Below are 24,716 nucleotides of genomic sequence, written 5' to 3' on the forward strand. Positions count from 1 at the left end.
ATAAGTATATATATGTTGTTAAAATAAAGCTGATTAAGATTCATTATTTTGGTTTCCCAATAAATTTTGGCGCTTGGTGTAAGAAAGTCGTATCGAAAAAGTGTTTTTATAATTTTATTTTGCGCTATCTGTAAACTTTTTAGCGTGGTCTTATTCGCAGTTCCCCATATCTCTATTAGGTAATTTAGGTGAGACTTCACCAGAGAGTTGTATATTGTGTATACTACCTGCCGCGGAAAACAATACACCGTGTTAAAGAGACACCCTCGTAGTGATGATAGTTTATTTTTTAATTTATTAATGTGAGGCTTCCACGTCAATTCACTATCAATTATAAGACCCAAATACTTCTCTTCTTCAGATTTTTTTATTTTTATGTTATTTATTGTTAACGGTATATCATCGTTGACCTTTTTATTTTTAGCTTTAAAAATCATGTAGCTGGTCTTTTCTACATTAATGGTGAGTAAGTTATTTTGGTACCAGTTGTATAGTTTATTTAGATCAACTTGTGCCATAGTTTTTATTTCATCTATAGATTGCCCAAAATAAAACACACATGTGTCATCTGCGTAAAGACTAAGTTCTCCTCTCAATGGTATTTCGCTAATGCTATTGACATATATTAAAAATAAAAGAGGCCCAAGAATTGAGCCTTGGGGGACACCGCAAGTTATTTTTTGTGGAGAGCTCTGTTCATTACCTATTTTAACAATTTGAGAACGATTTTTTAAATATGATTCGAACATTGCATGTGCTGCACCTGTAATTCCTACGTTTTTAAGTTTTTCTAATAGTAGCTCGTGGCTTACAGTGTCAAATGCTTTTTTTATATCAATGAAAATTCCTAAGGCTACTCTCCTGTTGTCTATGTTTGTTTTGATATTATTAATTAAATCTATCGTTGAGGATAATGTACTAGATTCTGGACGAAACCCGTATTGTTTTTCAAAAAAGAAATTATTTTTTGTTAGATAGCTATTCAAACGACAATAGATGATTTTCTCCAGTATTTTTGACAATATGGGTAGTACGGAGACCGGTCTATAATTTCCTGGTTCTGTTTTGTTTCCTGATTTGAAAATTGGCGTAACCTTAGCAACCTTTAGTGAGTTTGGAAAAATGCCATTCTTTAAACAGTAATTAATGCACTTGGTTAATTTAGGCACGATATTATGTACAACACACTGAACAGATTTTGTTGTAATTTTGTCTATGCCAGTACTGCAGTTCGAATCCAAGTCTTTGATTATTCTTAATACTTCTTCTTCATCGCAGGACACTAATTCCGACATTTCGTCAGTAATTTCAGTATTATCATTTACCATGTTATCATTGTTTGAGCTATAGCCTTGTGCTTTTATTTCTTCTACTAGCTGTGCCCCTATTGTAGCAAAGTAGGTGTTAAAATGTTCACAAATGTCCTTTATGCTGCTGATTGTTCCGGTAGTTGTAGTAAGTTTTGATGGAATACTTTCAACTTTTCTTTTGTTATTAGACAGAGTAGATATCAATTGCCACATATGTTTAGGATCGTTCTTACATTTTAAAAAAGAGTCATAGTAATATTTGTTCTTGCACTTCTTGATTAATATTGTAGTCTCATTTCTTTCCTTTTTGTATTTCGATAGTAACTCGTCGTTTTCAGGTTGTATTTTTAATTGTTGCCAGAGATCATTTCTTACATTAATTTTATGTATGATTTCTTTATTTATCCAGTCTTTCTTTGGCGCGTTCATGATTTTCGTTTTCGTGACAGTACTAGTTTTTATCATATTCCTTACGGACTCGTGCAAAGTTTCAAAATCAGAATCTGAGACCGTATCAAAGCCCTGTTCAGATAATTCCCGTAATAACTCGTAATTAATCGCCTCATACTGTGTCTTAACATGGGTATTAATCTTGTTATTTTTCATTTGAAGAATAATTTGTTTGTGGTCCGATATTGATGAATCAGCCAGTGCAATATGAATATTTTTACCATTCAAGTTTGATAATATATGATCCAAAATACTGTTAGTCGTTGATGTTGATCGCGTCGAGAATTGTCTGTCCAATTGATTTAGGATATTATATCCGTTTTCCTTTAGCATGTTAGTGTATATTTTACAATCCGAGTTACCTTCTAGTAAGTTTATATTGAAATCACCAAAGATTATAGTTGATTTTCTTTGTGGTAGCTGTCTTTCAAAGTCTTCAATGAATGTATTTAGGTTGGTGTCACCAGGTTTATAAATCAGTCCAATATGTAGGTTAAATTTATGTGTGTGTATCCACAAGTAATTGTTTCCATTTACGTATTGCCCCCCGACCAGATCGTGTTGTATATTTTTATGTATAAAGATAGATACACCGCCACCTCTTTTGTCATTTCTGTAGTTATAATAATGTTGGTAGTTAGGAATATCTAGGAAAGCTGCTTCCTCCTCCGATTTTATCCATGTTTCAGTAAGCAATATTAGGTGCATTTGTATACTAAGTAATTTGATAACACATTTTAATTCGTCTAGTTTCCCATGCTTTACTAAACTTCTTACGTTGGCGTAGAAAAAATTGAATGACCCTTCCATAGGTTTTAAGTCATTGTAAGATGTTAGAATCTGGTACGATATTAGTTTTGGTTCAGGTTTTGTAGGGTTGTCGGTGTACTTTTTGTTTCCCCGCTCATGTTGCCATCGTTTTTTGGCAAAGACACTATCTTTGGATGCCCTCTAATATACTTGATGGTTAAGTTTGTTTCCCCCTTTTCTATTCTACTAGAGAGTTGCTGACGCAATTCTTTCATGCGGGTCTGTTGTGCTTGTGTTTGATCAGAAAACAGTTTTACTTGGTCATGTTGGTAGTTATTACGGTTTCGCAGGAGGTTTATCGCAGTTCTACTTGAGTCAAAACACACTTTAAGGGAACGATTCTTGCCTGGTTTATATTTACCAATTCGAAGAACTTTTAACGGTTGTGGAGCATCTTCAGTTTGGAGCACTAATTTTAATATAGTGTCAACTGTGTTTCGATCTTGCGCCAGCCTTTCCTCAAAAGTATTAGCTGAGGCCTCAGCGACACCCACTATAATAATATTTTTTTGCCTCTCAGACCGTTCTTCTATTTCGTTAATGAGTTCATCCATTGATGTTTGGAGAGTGGTATCGTTTGTTTGTTTCTGAAATGCGTCTACTTTGTCTTCAAGTACTTTAATTTTTTCTTCAGCTTGGAGAAATTTTTCGTTCATATTGGACAAGTCTATCATCATCTTAGTGTGTTCAGATGCAAGATTGTCGGTGGTGGCTTGGATACTATCAATTTTAGATTTAATTTGCACCATATCCTCATGCACTGATGAGAAGTATTTACTTTGCGAATCGGAAAAATTTTTGAACATAGTCTCCATTTTTAAAGATAAATTTGCAATTTCCCTAACACACTCACAGTCCGTCTCTGGATATTTGCGCTTACGCAGCAGCGTTTTTTCTTCCAACTTTGATAAGCTCGACAAGTCGGGTTGCGATCCACTGGTACGTACCACACCTTCCTGCGGAGACCTGTTTCCGGACATGCTTGCCGATAATTTACCTTAGGTCGTTGGTGTTAGTGGCGGTACGGTACACGCTCCTTGCGTAGTGTTTGTGCGAAAGAGTTGAAAAATCGCAGCTGTCTCGTTTCCCCGAGGTAATTAGCAAAGTCCTTGGCACTGCTTTTACTTCAAAACGTTGTAACGTATTTTAAACGTTTTTATCGATATTGAGATCTAGTGAGCTTTGAATAAAGCTTGTTTTGAAAATGACGTAATTTAATATTATTTATTTAATTTAGCGACACGTCCACTCGCGATGCCTACAATTTGGTTAATAAATAACCGAAATCGTTTTTATTTTTATTGTCGTTTCTTTCATCAATATTAAAATAGTCTTTTTTATTCTACCAACAGAGAAGCAGCGAGAAATAATAGCGAGCGAAGAATCAACACTATACAGCCAAGCAATACACTACGCCAATAGAATGGTTTACTTACTTCTACCACTAGAGGGCGCCGGTCGACGCGCCGACGCCAGAGGAGACGACGCAGACAGAGCTAGCAATAGCATCACTAACAGGTGAGAGCGAGAAAACATGCTACAAAGAAATCCTATACAGGCAAGACATGTAGGTCAATAGAATGGTCTACCTGCTTCTACCATTAGAGGGCGCTGGTTGACGCGCCGACGCGAGAGGAGACGACGCAGACAGAGCCAGCAATAGCATCACTAACAGGTGAGAGCGAGACAACTTGCTACAAAGAAATACTATGCAGCCAAGATATATATACTCCAATAGAATGCTGTACCTACTTCTACCACTAGAGGGCGCCGGTCGACTCATCGATGAGACAGAAGACGACGCCGACAGATCCAGCAATAGTAGCAATAGCATCACTAACAGGTGAGAGCGACATCTTGGGATATCAAAGTGACTATAAACATAAACTAAAATGGACGATTGTTTTCAGAGTAACATAGATTTTTTTGGCAGTGTGGCGGAATCGGATAGCGCTGACGCAGAGTCCGGCTTCGAAGAGGCTGACCCTGGCGAAGCAGGAAATAACGTTATCAAGATGGTTTCCAGATTCGTAGACAAGGTAATATTTTTTGTTTATGTATCCTAAAGCCTTAGTCGGTTCCGCTTTGACAACCTAACTCGATCATTTCACTCAGGCACTATTTTATTTAAATTACTATATATTAAGGCGACTATGGGATACGGGTAAAATTGTGGCGTAGGCGAGAGGCTGGCAACCTGTCACTGCAATGTCACAGTTTTCGTTTTCTTTCAACCCCTTATTTGCCAAGAGTGGCACTGAAGCTTTAGTAGTTTCATGTGTTCTGCCTACCCCTTTATGGGATACAGGCGTGATTGTATGTACTATATATTTTAATAATGTTGGTCCAGTCCATGACTTCATGATTGGCTAAAATTTAGAAATCGATTTTTAAGCAAGCTTTCGCAAAATGTAAATGTGAATATTATCTATTATTTTATGTCTTCTCACAACTAATATAGATAAATTCCTTAGATAGTTATTAAAACTTTTATTATTGACCTAGGTGTGCACTGAAGGAGGTGTGACCGCAGACCACGTCCGGTGTCTCCATCAAATGATTCCCGGTGTCGTTCATATGCATATGGAGACCCTCGATGCTGTGGCGAGAGAAAGCCGCCGCTTGCCACCTGTCCAACATGCCGCCGCTACAACTATCACGGCTTGCCAATGGACCTGTCCAGAAGGTATGTAACTCAGTATCATATGGCTAAGACCCAAAGCCAGACACGAAGGTACTTTACACAACGTATCAGATGGCTTTAGGATTACTTTTAAAACATAAGGTTGGATCATAATTGTCAATGGAAAATTAATGGCATTATGAACTGTGATTACACATTTTACTTTGCCAGTAACTCTCTATAATACTCGATCCTCTTTGCTGCATAGCTATATGTCCTTGTAAAAGTGTTATTAAACGTATTTATTACGTATATTGGAGCCTAGTTTTTTGTCTATAATGTTCGACATCACATGGCGACCCTGACATACTTCAACTATCACTGCTTTAAACCTGTTGTATGTGTTGCAGCCGCGAATAGTCGCCCCCTGGTTAGTACCAGGCGAGGCGGTGTCAGGACAAGCCCTGCGTTGCTGCCTGGCGGCAGACGGCCGTGCAGCACCGCTCCTACCGGCAGAGGGCGCCTTATTCCTTACCAACTATCGACTCGTGTTCCGCGGCGCGCCTCTTGACCCATTCGGTGAGTTAATCAAAAACGTTAAATAGGCTTGTTTCCTGTACTTACAATCAAAATGTTTTATGCAGTGCACGAAATAAAGAACAAAATAATTAAAAGAAAAATTTGGGCAGTAGTTATTTTTAAACATAATTTCTATTTAATAAGTCAAAGAGAAATATAAAAAGTAAATGAATTGACCATGATTTCGTCATGACTCCTCATGATTTCATATTAATTTTATAGTAGCAAATCGTTTTGACAATTCTAAAAAAGAAGCTGATTTGACTTTAGGATACTAGCCTATTATAGATATAGATTACTATTTCACCAAATCTAACAAATAATTCGAAGTGACACTCATGCCAACGTCCATCCTATCCTTGATCACATATTTAACATTCTACTTATTTTCGTATTTTTGCAGCGTGCGAACAAACGGTCGTCCGGTCGTTCCCTCTGTGCGCACTAACACGCGAAAAGGCAGTCCGCACGCACTATCTACCACATTTAGAGCATTCGCCGCAAGAGGGTCTCCAACTGCGCTCTGCAACCTTCCAGCTTATCAAGGTGAGTTTTAAACACACCCCATTCTTCAAATATCACGAATGGTAATAAATAGCGACGCAGCTGACGATATGCTGCCACGAAACGTTGGAACGATTTCCCGCCACCGATCAGAAACTGTAAATCCTTCTTTTAGTGTAGTCGTTGGGACATCTATTTGGTGTAATATAATATTAATAATAGTAGTAGTAGTAGTAAACTCTTTATTATACAATTAATAACAAAAAACAGTAATAACAAAAAACAGTATACAATTAATAACAAAAAACGCCAATCGCGGCGTGCGAGCGGTACGAACAACATCTTAACGTTAACCGAAACTCAAATCGCGTGTGAAATGTCGCTAATGGACAGTGAAAAGTTCAAAGACATAATAAATAGTGCACTAAAGCCATTCGAACAAAAAATTAGTGATATTTTCTTAAAAATTGATGCTATAAACAGTGAATTAAGTGACCTTAAATCGAGTCTGCTTTCGAAGGATACCGACAAATTCGCTAAAGTGTCTACAAACACCGAAACCATCGTTGCATCTATTCCAACAACACCGCACAATGTGTCGACTCCGATCAGCCGTCCCGCTCCCGCCTCCACACATGCGCCTCCGCGAGCGCGGAGACCAGCCGCTGCGCAAACGAGACAGAGAATCACCGAGCAGGCAAAAAAGCCGATAAGAGCGAAGCGTAATAACCAGCCGGTGAAGCAGCCAACTACGACCGCTAAAAAAGTACGACGACCGTCAATGATGATGCTAAATTAACAACAGATAAATTGCCGGACCAATTTATTGATAAAAATGATACTACAACAGTAATCACTGACTGTAAACAGCCGCGTTCCGACGAATCAGCTGATGACGATTTTAAACTTGTCATAAATCGCAACAACCGTCGAAAACTTCGAAAATCTAACGTATTAATAAAAGGATCTGCAACTGATGCGTCAGTGAAAGGTATTGTAGTATACAAATATCTGCATGGATGCTATTTTAATAACGACACAACTCCTGATAGCCTAATAAAGCATTTAAACAGCATTTACCATGGTGCCCCTTATACAGTGGAAAGGATACAGTCAAAACGAGATACCTATAATTCATTTAAAATAGGTATTCCAACATCTGTATATGAAAACTTTCTCAAGGAATCAGCCTGGCCTGTAAACAGCAGCATCTCCGAGTGGCGGCCCTTTCTCCGCCCCAGGGAGACCCGGTCTCCCGCCGACGGAACCACCCCCGACCAAAACAAAAAATAGAAAAGGACTAGTAAATGTACTCCATTTAAATATTAACCGGTTGGCAAACAAAACGTACAGATTAGAGAGCGAACTCCAATTTCTAGACGAAATGGACGTTTTGTGTCTGTCGGAACACTGGCTCGAGCCAAATCAAATAAGCGCAGTAAATATACTCAACTACCAACTTCGAGCTCACTACTGCCGACCCTCGCGGAAGGGTGGAGGAGTCTGCATATTCGCCGGCGCCGACATCCTGACCGTGGACCGCAAGGAAGTCGCCGACCTGTCCGTCGAGATGCAGTTCGAAGCGTGCGCCGTCGAGTGCATCGGCCTTGACCTAATTATAGTGTGTGTATATAGACCCCCCAGTGGTGACATCGCATTATTTTTAAATAAATTAAATGAATTGTTAGATTTTATTCCCATTCAAAATAATAATGTAATTATATTAGGTGATATTAATATTGACATTTTAGCAGATTGTAATACTACAAATCAATTAGTAGATAAAATTAAATCGTATGGATTTAGAAACCTTGTAAATAAACCGACCAGGATAACAAGTACCTCTAGAAAATGTATCGACCACGCCTATTCGAATATATTTAAGTCCGATATAAATAAAATAAACTGTAAGGAATTACATCTATCTGATCATTTATCTTTGATTATTAGTATTAAGGTAAATCAACATCTTCAATCTAAATGCCATGTTTTGAAAAGAAAGTTTTCACTTTGTAATAAGCAAGACTTCACTCGTAGTCTAAATTTCCAAAATTGGGACGAAGTCTTGAATAAAAACAACTGCCCTAATGAGAAAACTAAATCTGTTATCAATGTCTTAAAACATTATTTCGATGTACATTTTCCTGTTAGGTATCATCCTGTTAAAAACGCTGACGATGTCTGGGTCAATGACACCGTGAAAAAACAGAAAAATAATATTAGAAAACTTAAAATAAAACTTAGTAAAAACCCAAATGATTCTGTAACGCGCTCGAATCTACACACATTAGAACTTTCATACTGGTCCCTTATAAAAAATGTACGTAAGAATCACATAAATAATCAAATCTCAAACAGCGGTCACAATATGTCGCGCAGCATATGGCGCATAGTATCAAATGAAACGTGCAGAGGTACAAATAACAAGAGCAGAGCGATCGACATACTTGTTGCCAGGGCGGCGGGCGACTGCCTGGACGCGCGGGCCGCTGCCTCCGCCGCCTTGTTAAACAAGTATTACGTCGATGCAAACGTAAACAATGCGAGACCATGTACCAGTACAGCTTTAAAATATCTGCACAGTTACCTAGACCACACTCCCACACCATTAATATTTATACCGTTCACCGTGAATGAATTGTTAAAGGTATTCAAACAAATAAAACGTAAGACATCTAAAGACGTAAACGACATGTCAACGTATATTTTGGACTTATTGCCTCCTTGCGTTATATCCCTCCTACTCTATCACTATTTAATGAATGCGTTAGTACAGGTGTATACCCTGACGTTCTAAAATTAATAAAAGTTATGCCAATTTACAAGGGCAAGGGTGAAGTACACTTACCTAAGTCTTACAGACCAATCTCACTGGTCCCTGTAATTTCCAAGGTATTTGAAAGGTTACTTAGTGATAGGCTTATGGAACATTTTAGTCGCAATAGATTACTGAACAGTCAGCAGTATGCCTATCAGCCGGGCCGATCGACAACTGATGCTGCGCGCGAAGTGGTGGGGCGAGTAGACATGTGTAAGTAATGCAAGTAATATCACAAATGTGATATCACTTGAACACGTAATATGGCATTACGTATCACTCCGAGAAATCCACCATCACCTCTAGCATTACGTATCACCCGAACGCAAATGTCGGGAACTACTAAAACAGTGCGCGTAATGTTAACTGCCCCATGTGAAAACTGTAATGGTGTAACAACTGAGATGTTTGAAAGCATCACTTATTACACTTATTACTTTCTTATTTCTTATCCCGCTCTCGCGCTCACGCGCGCCGCACTAAGCGCTCGGTCGCTCTCGTTCTAACCATCAAAATATCATACGATGCTTTCGGCTATTTCCGGAAGAGTTCGGAACACGCCACTCAGCCGAACGCGGTCGCGTTTACGTAGTTGCAAATTTCGCTTGCGAATATGATTTTATAACAGTCCAAAAGATTTAAAACTGTAATGCGTCCTCATAGAGCTTATTTTATTATTATCATTTCTTATAATCATTTTGTGGATGCGGGTAAACAGAGTAATTTTGTCTGTGAAATTGGGCGCGCCGAAAACAAAACATTATTACCTATTATTGTTGTGAAATGTTTAGTTTTCATTTTCGCGGCTAATAATGTATCTAGATGTATATTACGTACATGTGTGGTAGTGGTATCGTATGATCCAGTAAGTATAAGTATTAATCGTAAACTAGAACTTTCCTTTGCTAATCCGCGAATAGATAACGTGCAAGTCAATCAGTGCTAACCTGTTATAATTACTTGCGTATTTTTTACATGCAATTAATTTTCCCACCCTCCCACCGCAAAAATAAAAATAAATACGCAAATAAATATAACAACCCACCACCAAAAATACAAAACTCGACACGTGTTTCTCCTCTCTACGAGGCATCCTCAGGAGCTGATGTTGACGGTCCGAAGTCCCGCAACTGACTGATCGATTATTTGTATAAGTATTAAATTAAGTAACCATTTGCAAATGTTATAAAATATACATAATTCACGTAGCGGTGACAAAAAGCAACATGTAATGGAACTACGCGCTGATATGAGATGCGTAGCCTTGTTGATATCTGTGATGACTGTGATGGTGCCATCTCGCGCGCTGTTCAAGGTCGGGTAACGTTTCGAGTGATGTGTGATGTGACATCACAGTGAGATGTTACTTTCTCGGAAAAGTGATGTGATATGGCATTACATTTTGAAGCACTGTTTCGCGCATGTCTAATCTCGAGGGCTCGCGACAGGTAGCTGCTATTTTCTGCGACCTGTCGCGCGCCTTCGAAATGATAGACCACTCGCTCCTCCTTAATAAACTATCCCACTACGGAGTCACCGGTACCTTCCTTAACATAATAAAATCGTTTTTATATGAGCGGAAACAATGTACGTATGTACTAAACTCGAAATCTGACATGGAATCTATAGGTAACTGCGCCGTGCCCCAGGGGTCTGTGTGTGGAAATAGCCTATTCCTGGTCCTTGTAAATGATATCACCACTGCTTGCCCGGGCCAGGAATATGTTATGTTTGCCGATGATACCTGCGTCATTGTAAATGCAGATGATTACTATGGTTTAAAATCAAAAATTTGTCATGTCATTAATCAGTTGGTTAAATGGTTTTCTGCCAATGGGATGGTTTTAAACTTAGACAAAACAAATATTGTTCATTTCCAATTAAGAAAGACAAATAAACCGGGATTGAATATCTCATTAAATAACGTCCCAATTCCCCAAGTCGAAACGGCTAAGTACCTGGGCTTTCATATTGACGCCGGCCTAAAGTGGGCCCCACACATACAGGCGACTTGTGATAAACTGGCCGCAGCGTGCTTTGCACTCTCCAGGTTGGCGCCCAGTCTATCTATAGACAACATGAAAACTGCCTATTATGGATATTTCCACTCGATTCTCACGCAGGGTGTGGACCTCTGGTGCACAGCAGCAGACCGCGACAGAGCATTTAAAATACAGAAACGAGCCCTGCGTATAATCGATGGAAATTTTGATCATCCTGCCCAGTCGTTGTTTCAAAAATATGAAATTTTAACGTTGCCATCTGTATACATATTGACTGTGTGCATGTATGTAAGGTCCAACATAATCAACTTTAAATGTAGCTCAAAAATATCCTGCACTCAGTCGCGTAGACGACCACGATTGCAAATCCCAAAGCAACGACTTGCGAAGTCTCGACTATCGCTTGACGTCATGGGACCGATTGCATACAATTCTGTGCCTAATGCCATCAAAGACTCGACAAGTGATGCCATATTCAAAAAGAAACTTAAATCGTTTCTTATAGATAAGGCATACTATCGTATCGCCGACTTTATAAATGCTCCGGTGAGTAATTGACCCAGCACCGTCTGATAATCAGGTTTTTGTAGTAACTACCTACACTTTTCCCAAGTTTATTTATAAATAATTTAGTTCTGTGAATCTAATGTATAATGTCCTAAATTTGTTTTAATTCATTTAAAATGGACGAATTTAGTGTAATTGTTTGAACTAGTTTTAAGGCTATGACGTGTAATATGTATATTTTATATTTACCAATAAAGTCTGTATATCTGTACAGTAATTACAGTAAAGAACAGTACAAAGGCGAAGGACGGTTAATAAATAGTTTTCTATTCAATTTTATACTATATAGTATCTACAGTACCTGTGTAGGTCGGAGCGACCTAGCATTGTGCTAGATAGTTCAAATATAATCACTTATTTTGTCTTTACGCCATTACATGGCGACCCTGCCTGTTTTTAAAACCTATCATTATAGATTAAACGCAGATTCGAAGCAGTATTCACCATTAATTTTGCATGTACAGGTTGTCCTAGACGAGGAAGTGAGCTCGGAACAACTAGACGTGTTCCGGAAGGCGCTAGCGCGACTGCGGCACCCGCAGCACGCGACGCATCACTTCGCACTCGCGCCGCGCGCCATGCCGCCGCAGCCCGGCCCGGTGCCCAAGCACCACACACTCAAGTAAGGATAACGTTACATATCGTCACTACTTTTAAAAAATCTCGTATCTCACACTGCTCCTCAAAGACAAAACGTAGTAAGTATATACTATGTCATCATTATTACTCTTAAATACTAGATTAGAAAATAAAAACAATTAATTACGTAAATATCAAACAACGATCAATAATTTAATTCTTTTTTAATTAATATTATTCAGTCATGAATTCAGTCACGGAATAATAGGCCTTCTGGACTAAAAAACCTTTTAATTTCGAAGTAGCTTGGGGCATTTTTTATTAGTGTTGGAATTTTGTTATCCAGTTTTTTTAAACCTGCGTTTAGGAATTTCCACATACACAGCTTGTACTGACAGCTAGGGACAGCTAGATGTGTTCCGGAAGGCGCTAGTAACCTGGAGACCGACTCGGTGCCCAAGCATCACACACTCAAGTACGGATACTGTTACATCCACAGGTTTTACTTTTTGACAGCTCTGAATAGCTGAACGTGTTCTGGAAGGCCTTAGCACGACTGAGAGACTTGGAGCCCGGCTCGGTGCCAAGCTACAAACCTCAAGTACCGATAGTGTTACATCCACAGCTGACACCTCACAACAGCTAGACGTGTTCTGCTAGCACAACTACGCGATATTTGTTACATCTTCAGCCTTTCCGCCGCGATACAGCCGGCTGACGATTGTTTTTGTTCGTAATTTTTGACAGTAGGTATGAAACGGGAGGCGAATTTACAAAATAATGTTTTTACGTGTTTCCATGGCATTTCACAAAGTTTCATTTTATTCATGGCCGTTACGGCTCAGCCACGACATTGGTCTAAGCGCGACAGCGCTGAGCGGCGGCCATACATTAGAGCAAGACACAGCGATGGGATTTACACACTGCCGCTCACCGCTGTCGCGCTTATGCCACGACATTGGTCTAAGCGCGACAGCGGTGAGCGGCGGTCATACATTGGAGCGAGACACAGCGATGGGACTTTTCATTCGCACGTATGGCCGCCGCTCACCGTTGTCGCGCTTAGACCAATGTCGTGGCTGGGCCGTTAGACCAATGTAGTGGCCGGGCCGTTAACGACTCTAACGCGCGGGACGCTAAATCACCCAAATTTTCGCTTGGCCCTAGATTTATTTCTTTGTACTCTTTTTTCAGGGGCTTCGCAAAAAAGACTCTGCTCAAGACGGCGCGACGGGCCGGTCTCAAACCAAAGCCGTCCAAGCGACAGAAGTACGTGCTGCCTTCCGCGTCTGCGCGCTCGCTGACGTCACCGCCGCTCATGTCGTCCTTGTCTGCTGATACGCTCTCATGTGAGTATTGAACCTTTATCTAATTATAAAATTATTAGCTATTGTCCGCGGTTTCGCTCGTCTTAAATTCCAAAGTTGCGGAATGTTCCACACAAACCCACCCCTATTTTAGGGAAGTGGGGGGTTACAAAGTGACAAAAGGTAACCTATGTCACTCTCCATCCCTTCAACTATCTCCACTTAAAATATCACGTCAATTCGTCGCTCCGTCAAACAGACACACATAATTTCCCATTTATAATATTTGTATGGATATTTATACACAAATATCGTGCTTATAAGAATTCACGTACGTCGGGTCGTATCCTTCCAGTATTGGGCTTGTACTTGTAGCCAAAAGTATAATCATTGACGTTCCGTGGCGAACTATAAACTACACGCACCAATACGGAAGTGTTAGAGATATAACTACGATGGGATATAGAGTCAGCGATTGTACTCTTGTCTACTGCAGGCCCCGGTGTTTTGTTTTTGAATGAAAATTTCTCTCGCTAGAGTTTCTCGCAATTGACGATAAACTGGACAACTGCCAATTTTAATTTTTATAAATCCAACTCTTATCGGAATTTACAACATTTACAAAATGATTACAATGAAACCGTAGTTCAGTATTCAAAATCCAAGCCCTATACTTACCAAAAATGACTCACAAACAAGCATGCAACTTATCAGTGTCGGTCTCAGTGGAGGAGTTGGAGCTGGCCGGCGCAGAGGGCGCTGAGGTGCCCGCGGCGCGCACGCTGGAGCGCGTGCGCGAGCGAGCCTACGCGCGCGACTGGGCGCGCCTCGGCCTCGCCGCGCCGCCCTTCCGCCTCACGCACACCAACGCCGTCTACACGCTCTGCCGCAGGTATGTGTCAAAGGCAAACTGGCGGGGTCGCCATGTGATGTGCGGACGCTGTGAGTCGTCGGCCCTACTTGTCCGATTGCCCGTTGGTGTGTAGCCATGTGTATAGTATCTGAAGATTATCATTGGGGCAAGGGTAAATCATTGCACTTATTTTGCCGTTGCCACATCTCGGACACTGGCGATTAAATATATGAAACAGGTGCGTTCCTAGCACACATTCTAAGCTCGTGTGGGTGAACGCGTACCATGCTTGTATGAGTGAGATATGACAGGTTGACTGTTCGCGTTATTGACAGGCGGTAACAGTGAGGTAACCGAAAAGGGGTGGGCGGCGCTTTCAGCGGGGAGCGGAGTAGCCATACTGTACGATAGTACTCTTTATTATACTGGGCCATTGCCTTAATATATTTTGTTTTTTAATTCTTAAAATCCATTTTTACTCACTACTGTTTTTAAATAGCTTGTTGAGGAAAACCACTTATGAAATGTTGTTTATGACTACAGTTAACAACAATATTGGCTTAGAACCTTTGCAAACAAGCTTCTATGCAGGAAGCGGGGTATTTTATCTGCTGTAAACTGTATCTGTAGACCGACTGAATGAATGTTAACGCTACATTACTTCACCAGTTATCCAGCAGTGTTCCCCGTACCTGAAGGCGTCGGCGACGAATCCCTGCGAAGAGTCGCGCGATGCTACCGACAAACTCGACTACCTTGCCTGACATGGCGACATCCAAGGACACATGCACTTCTAGTCAGGTATACTAAACGCGTTCTTACTCCTACAGTTCCACATACACATAAGTACAAATGGCTATCTCAAACGAAAATCCATAGCTAACTTATACTCGAAGTATCTATAACTGACATTACACTTTCAAAATCATTTGGTTTGACAGTAGCGCCACTTGTAATACAGGCAGAGTTCCACATACACATACGGTACACATATGGTCGACGACTGGTCTGGCGTAGTCGGTAGTGACCCTGCCTGCTACGCCGCGGTCCTGGGTTCGAATCCCGGTAAGTGCATTTATTTGTGTGATGAACACAGATATTTGTTCCTGAGTCATGGATTGTTTTCTATGTATATATGGATATGGATTGTTTTCTAAGTATGTATTTAACTATACAAGTATGTTTAACGTCGCCTAGCACCCACAGTACAAGCTTTGCTTAGTTTGGGGCTAGGTTGATCTGTGTAAGGTGTTCCCCAGGTATTTATTTATTTTAGTTAAAGGAAAGTACCAGAGGCCTAGGTAGACCAAAGAAAGACCTGGACTCATTTTGTGGCGGCTGGCGAGAGCATGCACGGAGCCGTGACGAGTCAGAAAACAGGGGAGGCTTTGCCCAACACACTATAGGCTATTTAAAAAAAAAAAAAAGGAAAGTAGCTTTTCCCCGCGACTTCGCTAACGTAAAAATTCGAAAATTGCGGTAGCTCCATACTAACCTTCTACCGCCTTTTTTACTACTACGTTATAGCACAGATTTGATAAATGAATTTTACCCTCACTAGCTCGGAGGTAAAAACGCATTTTATCCACTAGTGAGTAAAGTAATTAGACCTTGAATAAAGTCAAATTAACTGCTTTAAAATTGATAAAAGTAGGTGAATCTAGTAATAAAGATGATTTACCACCTGTGGAACTACTGGAAGCAGTGATAAACGCATTTTTTGCGTTGTAGTTTCCTCGCTATAGTGAGGGGAAAAGTTTTGTGTTACACTCGGGTGCAAATGTATTTTACTTCTCGTGTGTTAAAAAACTCGCAAGTTCAGGATTCTATTCTCGAACCACTCGCTTCGCTCGTGGTTCAACTATAGAATCCTTTCACTTGCTCGTTTTTCAATTCCACACTCGGCGTTAAAATACAACTTTGCCCCTTTGTATAACAAAACAAATAACTATTGTCCAACAGATCAGCGGCGCCGCACCACAAAGGAGTCATGGGCATGCTGAAAGGCAGCCACCAGACGCAAGCCGCGGCGCAGAGCGGCACTGAAACCACCTCTAGCTTAGAACAGGTAACGTCACACTAAATAAATATAACTTGTCTTATTGTTCCGTGATAAGGAAGTAACCCACTATTTGTAAGTGCGATAGAGACGGCCTGATGTTTTATCATTTACGCGCGACCATGCAACTTGCCTGCCTGGTTTCTTATGAAAATACTAGAATAGAGCAATCAACCGACCAACGCATTTGAATAACTAACTAACTAACTATTTTGGCTCAGTGATCCAAAGTGAATCTTGGCCTCCGAAACGAGAGATCGCCACCTGTCCCGATCCTGCGCAGCCTCTTGCCAGTCACTGACTTGAAGCCGACGAATAACAAAGTTCTTTTTGAAATTGTTCCTCGTAAGAATGCTTTACACTACAAAAACATAAACAATAATAGAATAGAAATCTTAATCCAGGAAATACACTTTTTCACACAAGACAATTTTGTCTTTTGCGACGCGCACAGTATAAACTATTGTAAAAAATCTGTACAATTTCCTGTTTTCCAATTTACTTATTATGTATTTTAATTATTTTTTGTAACTTATTTCTTATGTGTATTCTGTGTATTGTGACAAGCAAACGGTTATCTATCTAAGGTACAGCGGGGCAAATCTCGACTGGGGGGCAATTGTAACTAGTCAATTTTTTCCATGATTACAGTATGATGTTGAGTTCTACATGTATCCACTGAACATGCCTACCATATATAACCGATGGACACTGTATTTAATAATGCAAACATTGTAAAACATGGACAAAATGGATCTTTTACAATTGCCCCCCAGTCGAGATTTGCCTCGCTGTACCTTATTTATCAATCAATACACAATAACACATATGGAAAATACAAAGCAAAAAGTAGAAATGAAGATGTGAGGCTTAAATAGTATTCAGTAAGCGTAGCAGCTGATATGAATAGCGTGAACGGCGTTGGTTTTGTTGGTTGGTTGGATCCATAAGGAAACAAATTTGCTCATGTCATGGCTCTGAGGAGGAAAACAATACGCTCGAGAGCGAATACATTACATGACACACTTTTGTCAAAGTGTAAAATTAGTAAGATCCTAAACTTTCTACATTTGGTTTCAGGAACGGTATTTAGCAACGCTGGTAGCCTGTACACCAGCGTCGCGCGGCGAGCTCGAAGACTCAAGTTTGAGTTTAGACTCGTTGTTACTCACGGAGGAACCCACGCACACACCACTGCTTAACAAACCCGGCACTATGGGGTAAGTGTATGCGCGTAATTGTGTGCGAAATTATGTTTTTTGTCCACGTAATCAATAGTTAACACAAGTGGATATACCTTAATCAAAACACTCACTCATAAAGTAGTGAATGTTTAGGAAACGTTTACAAAGTATACGTAATAGGCTAGTTTCCTATACTTAAAATATTGTATTCAGTGCACGAAACAAAGCACCACATAATTAAAACAAAAATATGGATAGTAGTTACTTTTAAACATAATTTCTGTTTAATAAGTGAAGCAGAAAGATACAAAGTAAATGAATTGGCCGTGACGTCACTCCTCAGTATTTCATAGCAATTCCGTAATAGGAAATCGTTTTGACAGTTCTTAAAAAGAAGCTGATTTGACTAGTAGGAAACTAGCCTATTTTGTTAATCTGCGGACATGTTCGAATCTCCTACATCAAAGGAGGTTGCGGCACGATTTCGACGTCTTTCGATAGATTGGTTAATTATTGCCATAAACAGATTGAGACATATGAAAAAGCAAGGAAGGTCTTGGCCTACCAATGGGACAACAGGCCAATATTTTTTTTTCTATTTTTCTCTCGAACTACATGGATGTCTGTCATAAAGAAAGACCTAAAGAATTCCATCACGAACACAGAGACGACCCAGAAAAGACCACTCTGGAGACTGAGGACTAGGAGAGCCGACCCCAAATAGACATGGGACTAAGGCCTGAAGAAGAAAAAGAAAAAGTTTTTTTTTTCCCAGTTTTGGGGCTTATTTGAGTAAAGTGAAATTGTTCATTATGCAGAGCGGCGACGCGAGGGTCTGGCGGCGCAGGGCGGGGCGCGGCACTTCGGCCGCTGGGGCTCGCTGAAGGGCCGCCAGCCGTCCAGCCTCGACCTGTACCAGCGGCAGCGGCTTTCTGCTGCCGATGTCGACTCGGGTATGGTTATTCTTATTTTCAAAGACATATGTAACTCCGTATATATGGATAAAGTCTAAGAAAAAAAACGTACCTCAAAGCCCCTAGCCCTAGAAAAAAAGGTACGGTGGCCTAGATGGCGTTACACCTTTGGGGAACGCTCGGCTAGATGGCGTTAATATTAATATTTGACATTTTAACACATATCATGCTAACAATATGGGCCAATGATGAGATGACGTACGATAGAGAGGTATAAAAGGAGACATGCTGCGCCGACCCTAATTAATTGGGATAAAGGCAAGCGAATAATGATAATGGGTCTTTAATAGAGGACTTGAGTATGTAATTTTTGTTTCCAAGCAGAAAAACTCACTTTGTGCCTTGCCATTTGACGCTTATGGTAAATGCAAAGTGGGACCTTTGGCTAGAGTTGTTCAAAATGCTCTTTGGCCCTCTTGTATTTTTTTCTAAACCAGCATTATCCATACTATTGTTCGCCCAAGTCTCAACTCACGACTATCCGTGTTAATAATTTGACTAGATTGAGGGTTAGTTGTTGACGATGTCCGTTTCACAGTTTCCGGTGACGGCACGAGCGGTGTGCGACGCGCGTCCCTCTACATCGTAACAGAGAAGGGTCTCAGCATAGCCACAGTGAGCGGCTGCGAGCCGGTGCCGGCGGAGTACCCGGACGGGCGCGCCGCGCGGCACGCCTTCAAGAAACTGCTGCGGGCCGCCGCGCCTTCCGCGCCTGCTGCGCCTAACGATCCTGGCTTCTACAGGTACTTAGGCTTCTCTACATTGTGACCGAGGAGGAGTTACCGTGGCAACAGTCGGTGGAGTTTAGTAGCCGCTGCGGGCAGCCGTGCCCTCTGCGCCTGCTGAGAAAGAAGGGGTTACCATGGCGACAGTCGGAGTATACTGGTGGGCGCGCCGGTTGGCACGCCTTTAAAAGACTTCTCCTAATGATCCTAGCTTCTACTTATACCCTTTTCGGTCGCTTAAATAATTCTTCAAAAAGATCATCGACATCTACAGCTTGTGCAGGTATTGTTAATCCACTGAATTTTAGACACTCTCTATACAAACAGACCTTCTGGCGTGAAAGAACCGCTCACTTGCTGCATTACGAGCGTCACAAGTCTAGAGAAATCTTAACTGAGTAGGCTAGTTTTTAAAAATAAAATATTTTATGCAGTGCACGAAATAAAGCACTACATAATTAGAAAAAACCGGCCAAGAGCGTGTCGGGCCACCCTCAGTGTAGGGTCCCGTAGTTTTTCGTATTTTTCTCAAAAACTACTGAACCTATCAAGTTCAAAACAATTTTCCTAGAAAGTCTTTATAAAGTTCTACTTTTGTGATTTTTTTTTATATTTTTTAAACATATAATTCAAAAGTTAGAGGGGGGGGACGCACTTTTTTTTCCTTTAGGAGCGATTATTTCCGAAAATATAAATATTATCAAAAAACGATCTTAGTAAACCCTTATTAATTTTTAAATACCTATCCAACAATATATCACACGTTGGGGTTGAAATGAAAAAAAATATCAGCCCCCACTTTACATGTAGGGGGGTACCCTAATAAAACATTTTTTTCCATTTTTTATTTTTGCACTTTGTTGGCGTGATTGATATACATATTGGTACCAAATTTCAGCTTTCTAGTGCTAACGGTTACTGAGATTATCCGCGGACGGACGGACGGACAGACAGACATGGCGAAACTATAAGGGTTCCTAGTTGACTACGGAACCCTAAAAAATGGACTGTAGTTTAAACATAATTTCTATTTAATAAGTCATAAAGATATAAAGTAAATGAATTGACCGTGATGTCACTCCTCAGTATTTCATAGTAATTCTATATTAGCAAATCGTTTTGACAGTTCTTAAAAAGAAGCTGGTTTGAATAGTAGGATACTAGCCTATTAGCTTGTCAAATATCAGCTGACTTAAATAGCATGATAACATTATTATTTTGTTCTCAGATTGGTGGAAGAATCAGGCTGGCTTTGGCAGTTGCGACAGCTTTTCCAACTAGCCGGCTGCGTAGTGGATCTACTAGATCTGCAAGGTTCTTCTGTGCTGCTATCGCTAGAAGATGGATGGGATGTAGTGGCGCAGGTACCTACACAAATGAGGGTTACCGGTTTTTTAGGCTAGCTAGTAGGGACTCATCTCCCCACCCGCACACGAGTATTTCAGACATTGACATTTCGAGACCACCATCTACACTAGCGCCTCTAACGGCGAATATCAATTCAAAGAGACCGATATAATAACCTCATTTAGGGTGGTCACATTTGTCATCATCGAGCTTTTGTGTATGAGGAATTTTGTACATTTGCGTTTGTAAGCGTCTTCGTACTAACGAGCGATTTCTCATACATAAAATGTGTCGCTTAACTTCTAAACTGGGTAAAACCATTCTGCTATAAGGTTGATTATCTTTCAGATCATATTATATTTTTTATATATTCAACCTTAAAGCAGAATGGATTTACCCAGGTTTGAAGTTAAGCGACACAAATGCGGATCGATGCTGATAGATGCGACGCAGCGCAGTCAGAGTTGGTAAGTAGCTGAATATGAAGTTCTTAAACTATGAAATGTGTCGCTTAACTTCAAACCTGGGTAAATCCATTCTGCTTTTAGGTTGAATATATAAAAAATACAATATGATCTGAAAGATAATCAACCTTATAGCAGAATGGATTGACCCACAGACCCAGTTTTGAAGTTAACCGACACAAATATGATCTGTGTTGCAGCACTGGCTCACTTCGTTGTTGCCAAGTCGACACAGAGTTCACTTCAATGGACTTCACAATATGACATTATTTGCAGGTATCATCCCTGGCGCAAATCTGCCTAGACCCGTACTATCGGACGATAGAAGGCTTCCGAACCCTCGTGGAGAAGGAGTGGCTGGCCCTGGGACACAAGTTCCAGCAGCGACTCAACATTGGGCCCACTCCTCAACAGGGTTACACGCCAACCTTTCTTATGTTCCTTGACGCTGTGCATCAGGTTAGTCTTTTTTCCCTCGATAGAAAAAAAACTTTCCAAAGATTTCTTCATAGTACTATGTAAGGATTACAGAAGCTACAAAAGTTGGACTTTGACGCTCTTTATGTTTTGCCAAATTGCCTATATCAGCTTACCTGAGACATCTTAACCTAATCCAACATATATCTATACTCTGTCAAACGAGTGAGAAAACTATAGGTATCCTTTTTTCTAGCACCCTAAAGAAAAGGATGATTTAGTTTTCTTTGTTCTTATTTACTGACAAACTTGTTTGACAGAGTATATTTGCTACCGAAGGCGAAGAGTTACGATTTCAGCTTCATGTTAGTGTACCATTTTCGTGAAATGAAATTGACGTTGCGTTAGCGTTGCACTGAGCAGCAGCTGAGTTGGCTTGGGTTGCTTAATGTCTTGCCCCGGTGCACTGTTCTATGTAGAGATGGGCCGAATTTTCGGTACAGCCTTAGTACCCATTACCAATCATTGAAAAGTGCTTAACTCTAAGCCAGGATTTAAAATATGGCGGAACCGAATATTAGTCCAATGTTCGGTTCGATAACAGCTGAACCGAATGTTCGGCCGAACATTCGTATCCGGCAAAGTCCATATTCGGCCCATCTCTATTCTATAGTCTGTATCTTAAGGTATTTAGTAGTAGTAGTAACTCTTTATTGTAAAAAAAGAAAAAAAAAGAAATTAAAAAGTGTATTTAACTAAATATAAACAAAATCATAATACTAATCCCAAATCACAGCTCCAGAAGCAGTTCCCGCTAGCCTTCGAGTTCAACGACTACTACACGCGCCTCGTCGCGTACCACAGCACGTCGTGTCGCTTCCGGACGTTCCTGCTCGACAACGAGGCGTCCCGCGCCGAGTTAGGGCTGGTGGACGAACGCCGGCAGGACATCGGGAACCGATTGGTAACTAGGGCTCATCCATTAATTACATCACACATACTTAGACGGAGGGAGGGGATCCACAAAAAGGGACATGTTGTGACAGGGGGGAGCGAGGAGGTCCATGTTAGTGGATCACATACAAAAAAATTGTAAAATAAAAGTTAAATCAAATTCAATTTCAATTGTTTGTGTTCAATTTCAATGTTGACCGTATACTTTTCACCAACAAACACCAATCGAGATATTGAACAGCTCAAATTACTTAAAAATTACGTACTTTGGTATGCAATTCATGTGTCCGTGAATCTCAATCTCAATACCTATTACTTGTGATTTTTACCTTCCTAATTTAAGAATCTGAATGTGACGTCACACTAGGGGGGAGGGTGTAGTTTAGTGTGACAACTTGTGACAAGGTGGGAAGGAGGGGTCAAAAAATCATGAAATTGGTGTGACGTAATTAATGGATGAGCCCCTATCCTAAATTAGAGTCAGCAATCGGTTGGATATAATTTGTACTTACTGCTTTTCATTGCATCCATGTGTGTTAAACTTACTATAATAAACATGTGTTCGCAGGGCGTTGAGACTGGCGTGACCGGATCAGAGGAGGACGTGTACCGCGCGCAGCACGGCCAGTCGCTGTTCGACTACATCGATAAGCTGCACCAGAAGTCTCCTATTCTGTACAACTTCCTCTACACGCCAGACCTTGATAACCCGGTAACTAAATATCTAACATATTTAAAATTGCAAACGGGACTTAATCGCGTATTTACTATGGGGACAATGCCGTCCTTGAAACGTCGGAGGTTAGTGTTTAAAACATAGTAAATACGCGATTAAGTCCCGTTTGCAATTTTAAATATGTGTAAAAATCGTGTTTAAATCCGTGTTAAATATCTAACATTTTTTTCTTCTTCGGTGAGAACGTTTCAGTTTGGTTTCGTGACCAAATTACAAAACGTTTTAGTCGCTCGAATCTGGCTGGTTAGTAGAGACAGATCCATTCTTTAGTAAAGTCAGGGGCGACTCACTCCGCGAGTCTATCGCCGCGCTACAAGTACATGTCGGCGGCCGCGAGTTCGCGGCCCATTCAGTGTTGACGACCTTCGCGCGGCGCAATAAAATTCAATGTCGGCTGCTCGCGTGCGGTCCGTTTGTTAATTGAGGTAAGAATTTAGAATGGCGCCATTTTGTAAACATCAAAGGAGTGAGCTTTCTGTACTTGTACTATTATATATTCTGTGGTAAAATGTAAGTGCAAAAGTCATCCGTTTCCGTTCCGGCTACTTCTATCAGAGTGCTACGTCGGTTGGAATAGGCTACTTGACCCTTTTTCAAAGTATGTCTTATATTATTAATTACTGTCTAATTACACGAAAAAAATAGTACCATATTTTTTACGACTTAAAAACCCGCAAAAAAATAATTTAAAGTTTACTTTTACGTGATCAGGCAAAAATAACATTCAGCCATATTAATCTATAGAATATCTATGACGTGACGTAAGTCGATTTAGAAAAAATATTTGACAATGTCACGGCCGAGCAACGACTATGAATTAAATTTAATACAATAGAGGTTGCTTCTATGGAGATTAGATTAGTACCTCTAATTTCCATAGTTGATTTGAATTATGTGACGTCACTCCATTGGCCAACACCGTTTTCGGAGTCCATAATTAAAAAAAAAAACATACACACATCTTTAATTAAAAATACGCAGTCATCACGCACTTTTAATCCCCGCAAGCTATAAATATTCAAAAGTCAAATACTACAGAAATCAATAACTTGATGTGCTAAATTCGATACGAGTCTAGTAGCCTATTGTACGGATTGATGGCGCCAGTCTATTTTGAAATAAGTAACTATTTCATTTATAACACTTTAACTAGTCTCTTATTAGTTTTGTCAAATCGGTTTTCAAGACTTAAACGTTTTAATACTTTCGCAGGTACTGCGACCGATGTCTTCCGTATGCAGTCTGGAAGTGTGGGACTACTATACTCACGAGGAACTAGCGCACGGTGCGCCGTACGACTTGGAGGCGCAGTCGCCTGATGACGAGCGGGAGCCGCGCGCTCGGCGCACCGTCACCGCCGGGTAACTCTGAATTTTTTTTTATTGAGAAACAAACAGTCTTATAAAACATGTATGTAAATATGCTAAAAGCTAGAATTTCTTATACAATAGAC

The 24,716-nt window shown here is 40.4% G+C and overlaps 1 protein-coding gene across 1 annotated transcript in view; it reads left to right on the plus strand.

Moving 5' to 3' along the window:
- The window catches only part of LOC125235709 (myotubularin-related protein 13), a 111,517-nt gene that overhangs the window by 70,937 nt on the left and 15,864 nt on the right, over positions 1-24,716 (plus strand). The window contains 18 exon segments of the mRNA XM_048142274.1: positions 3,923-4,088; positions 4,504-4,609; positions 5,076-5,206; positions 5,600-5,772; positions 6,176-6,318; positions 12,129-12,286; positions 13,438-13,592; positions 14,277-14,442; positions 15,073-15,204; positions 16,366-16,471; positions 17,543-17,686; positions 18,467-18,599; positions 19,159-19,363; positions 20,574-20,709; positions 21,433-21,615; positions 22,370-22,537; positions 23,096-23,239; positions 24,476-24,624. Coding sequence (XP_047998231.1) covers positions 3,923-4,088; positions 4,504-4,609; positions 5,076-5,206; positions 5,600-5,772; positions 6,176-6,318; positions 12,129-12,286; positions 13,438-13,592; positions 14,277-14,442; positions 15,073-15,204; positions 16,366-16,471; positions 17,543-17,686; positions 18,467-18,599; positions 19,159-19,363; positions 20,574-20,709; positions 21,433-21,615; positions 22,370-22,537; positions 23,096-23,239; positions 24,476-24,624 — 2,698 coding nt within the window.

Source organism: Leguminivora glycinivorella, chromosome 18 (assembly GCF_023078275.1).
Source record: "Leguminivora glycinivorella isolate SPB_JAAS2020 chromosome 18, LegGlyc_1.1, whole genome shotgun sequence".
In the NCBI taxonomy this organism is placed as follows: Eukaryota; Metazoa; Arthropoda; class Insecta; order Lepidoptera; family Tortricidae; genus Leguminivora; species Leguminivora glycinivorella.